At 56.4% G+C, this 3,928-nt stretch overlaps 1 protein-coding gene across 1 annotated transcript in view; it reads right to left on the reverse strand.

Annotated features, from left to right (window-relative positions):
- ATP8A2 (ATPase phospholipid transporting 8A2) overlaps positions 1-2,830 on the reverse strand; it is a 678,655-nt gene extending 675,825 nt beyond the window's left edge. Inside the window, exon 1 of the mRNA XM_023190282.3 lies at positions 2,601-2,830. Within this exon, the coding sequence (XP_023046050.2) occupies positions 2,601-2,676 (76 nt within the window). The 5' untranslated portion in view covers positions 2,677-2,830. The remainder of the gene's footprint in view (positions 1-2,600) is intronic.
- Between the last annotated feature and the right edge of the window lie 1,098 nt (positions 2,831-3,928).

Here is a 3,928-nt window from a genome sequence, read left to right on the forward strand (position 1 = left end):
CCCGTCTCGGCCTCCCAAAGTGCTGGGATTACAGGCTTGAGCCACCGCGCCCGGCCCCAAAAATCACACATATTTGTTTAGTATTTTTATGGGAGTACACGATTGTCAGTTTCCATCAGTGTCCCCAGGAGCCCACACTACGCAGATCCTCTTTCTTCTCCATACATTATGCAAATCCCTAAACAGACCCAATCTCAGAGCCTCCACTCTGTCTCCTGGAACTTTCAGCCTATCATCAGCAAGATCCCCCACAACCCCACCCCCTGACTATTCCTGAAACTTCTTGCCTTAACTGCTCTGCCAGGAGGACCCTGCTCCTCACGGTTACTCTCAGATCACTGCCTTCCCCCTTGCTCCCTAAAAGCTCCCTGCGTTGATGTTCATGCCGTCAGACTACAGGACAGTCTCAAAACAAAGTGACCTCTCTTGAACTCACATCTTCCCCCAGCTACCAGTCGATCTGCTTCTCCCCCGCTTTTCTGCAATATTCACCCAAAAGAGTTTTCTGGACTTGCTGTTTCCAGTTCCTGTCCTGTTACTCTCTTACACCTGCTCTATGAGGCATTGTTCCTCACAATGATAGGTTAACAGCTCTCTTCAAGATCACCAGTGACCTCCACTTACACGCCAGTTCTCCAGTCTCATCTTCATCGAGCTCAGCAGCACTGGGCACAGGTGCACTGTCCTGAGAAACTCCCTGAACATCTCCTGAGTTTCAGAGCACCCCCTCTGGGTTTCCAGGGACCTCCCTGGCCATCCTCTCAGGCCCTTTCTGTTGTCCCTCCTCTCCCTGACCTCAAAATGTTAGAGTGCCCAGGACTCTATCCAAGGACTCCTCTTTTTTAGGTCACATCTGTACACATTGACAGCTGATCACAGAACTCTTAGGGGCCAGTGTAAAATGAAAATGTGGGCCCCTTGTTCAAAAACTAAGACTTTCAAGACAGCAACATTGGGCAGAACATCCAAGCAAGTGCCTACTCTTGTAAGAGCCAGACTCTGAGCAGCTGCAGGGTAAACACTCTTGGAGCCGGTCCTGCCGACGACTCTTGAATGCAGATACCTTGCACACTCCCCGGAGCCCCAGACTCATAAATCCAGCTCTCTACTAATCATCTCCACTTGGCTCTGTGGTAGGCATTTCAGACCAAATTCTTCACACCTTCCCTCTCCGCAAAAGAGAACCCTGGTCCTCCGCAGCTTCCCCATCTCAGCAAGGGGTGCATTCCTCCGGTGTCTCAGACCAACGCCCTTGGGGCCATCTTTAATTCTTTTATTGTACTGAAGCCCCACATCCAAACCACAAGCAAATGCCTCTGGCTCCACCTGCAAAGGTACAGAGGGTGTCCCCAGGTCTCCCCAGGCTGCCGCCACCTCACGCCTGTATCCCTGCGCCCTCCCACTGTCTCTCGGGCCGCAGCTCTTCCCTGCTATTTGGTCTTGACCCTGCGCCCCGTGACCCCTTCAGGCTGGGATTCTCCTTAAAATGAATATGAAAATGTCCTGACTTTACCCAAGTTTAACAAACACTGGCTTAAATTACCTGATAAGCTTTTGCTTCCCTCTCACGTTACTCAACTACAGAAATACGAAAGTCTCTTATTTTCATGCTTCTGTTTTCTCAAAACAAAAAAGCACGAAGACAAGTGACCCCCCTCCGAACTGTACACCCTCTACCTTCCTCATGTCAAAGATCTGCCTGCAAATTTGCCGCAGTCCTGAAACGGTAAGAAATCATTTGGGGACTCCTCTTTACGTCTGCATTAACTAATGGTCTCGGTAACCTTATCAAGTGTCATAGCCACATCACATCCAGCTCCACGACATCACGGTTTCTAAACGTGTTCTATAATCATAGAACGCAGGCCTCTAACAGTGCGAGGGGTCGGGGATGTTATATGCGTTTTTGGCTTTAGGTTTCGAGTTCCAACACCCAGTCGCCTGCAGGCAGGGTGTGTGTGCACGCGTGCGTGTGCACGTGTGTGTGTACCTGTGTGCGCGCGTGTGCGTGTGTGTTCGTCTCCAGGTGGTTGTATGCACGGATGGTTATGAGCCGGTACGTCGCCGCTGTGCGCGCGAGGACCCGGGGCTCCAAGTGGTGAGAATCACTGGAGGAACCTTTCGGATGCCTTTTTCCCCCTCTGCCTTTGAGCTCTGCAGCACCGCGGTGCCGGCCGCCGGCGGGGAAGGCTGCACCTTCCCTGCGCCACCAAAGTCCCCACCACCGCGGGGACTGCCGCCTAGGTCACCTCCCTGAGCCGCATCCGCGCGCAGGGGCGCACGGGCACGCGCACAGGGCGCGCGACACACACTCACGCGCGCACGCGCGCACACACATCCGTACAGGGACCAGCCGGGGGGTCTCCGACGCCCGCCGCTCCCGTCGCCCGGGCCTGGGGCTTTTTGGCCCCGCAGGTGCAGCGACGCCCAGCCCCCGTGCGGCCAGCGCGCGGCGTCGGCGGATCCTGCAGCCCGGGGAGCCCGGGGAGCCCAGGGAGGGGAGCAGGGCGCGGGCGGGGCAGTGTCGCAGAACCGCAGGCGCGCCCCGCGCCGCCCCCGCCCCGCGCCCACCCTCCCCCGCCGCGCCCCTCCCAGCTCACCCACGGACGAGCGGATCCTCGACCTCCGCGGCAGGGACATCTTAAGAGCCTTGTCCAGGCCTGCGCCGTTCAGCATCTCGCCCGTGTGGGGGACTCGGAGGCCCCGGGCGAGCGACCGAGGCTACGCGCAGGGCTACGCGCAGGGCTGGGCGCAGGGTCCGCGGCCCGAGGGCCATGGGTGGGCCAGCACCGTGCCGGGCTGCTAACTGGCCGGGACCGCCCGCGCCTGTGCTGGGCAGCGCCCGAGGCTGCGCCGTCCGTGCCGCAGCGGCCAATGCGGCAGCGCCCGCGAACGCCACCGCGGCGGGCCCCGCTGGCCCGGGCTGCGGCGTGGGGGCGGGGGACCGGCCCTGAGCGGAGCCCCGCGAGAGGAGGAGCGGACGGGAGGCTGGGAGGGATCCGTAATATTACGCAGGGCCGGGGGCTTTCAGGTGTCTGGGAAGGCGATGGGGAGGGCTTGGTGGGGTGGGGGATTGGGCCTGTGCTTTCGTGGGCTCTTCCAGGAGAGGGGTGCCCCTGGGGCACTTGGAGTCTCTGCCTGCCTGCTACCTGTTTACCTGCCTGTCACTTGTCATGTGGAAGTGGAGGCGCTGTGATCCCCCAGGACTCATCGTGTCCCTTTCTTTTCGCAGTTTCTGTTGTTCCGTGCCCAGCCTGGTAGTATCTGTGTAGGGTCTTCGTGGAAGGGTTATTTCCAAAGTGTCTGATGTGTGGCTTGGCACTCAGAGAAGTCGGGGGTCTCCAGCCCCCCACTCTACACAACCTGCCTGGCATTCTAACCACGCATATTAAAGCTGCAGGTAGCCCCAGGGAACCTTAGCAGCACTCTTCCGCGAGCGCACACGCACACGCATACGCAGACCCATCGACACACACTCACACCTTCTTTCATAAAACAAAACCATCGAGAGGTATAAGGTGACTTGTCCAAGGTCACTTGATCTATTTTTTGTTTTTTCTTATCGCATAACGTTTAGACTGTGCTTGATCTTTCTGGGCACAATCCCATGAAGATAAAAAGCTAAATCTTTATTGTGCCTCATGACATTCTGACCTCGGGGTAAAAACGGAACAAAACAAAAATAAAACCATTCAGGTGAACGTCTGACCTTGCATTTACTGATGCGATCATTACATTTCTTTTAACCTAAATTAACATTAGGGACTGACGAGGAGGAGTACAGAGTTCAGCAAAAAGAATCTGTGCTAGCAAAAACAGCAGTGCGACCTGAACTCCTCCTGCCTGGCCTCTGCTTCTGATTTTATTTTCTTTTACTTTTTTTTCTTTTTTAGACGGAGTTTTGCTTTTGTTGTCCAGGCTGGAGTGC

The sequence above is a fragment of the Piliocolobus tephrosceles genome, chromosome X, assembly GCF_002776525.5.
Source record: "Piliocolobus tephrosceles isolate RC106 chromosome X, ASM277652v3, whole genome shotgun sequence".
In the NCBI taxonomy this organism is placed as follows: Eukaryota; Metazoa; Chordata; class Mammalia; order Primates; family Cercopithecidae; genus Piliocolobus; species Piliocolobus tephrosceles.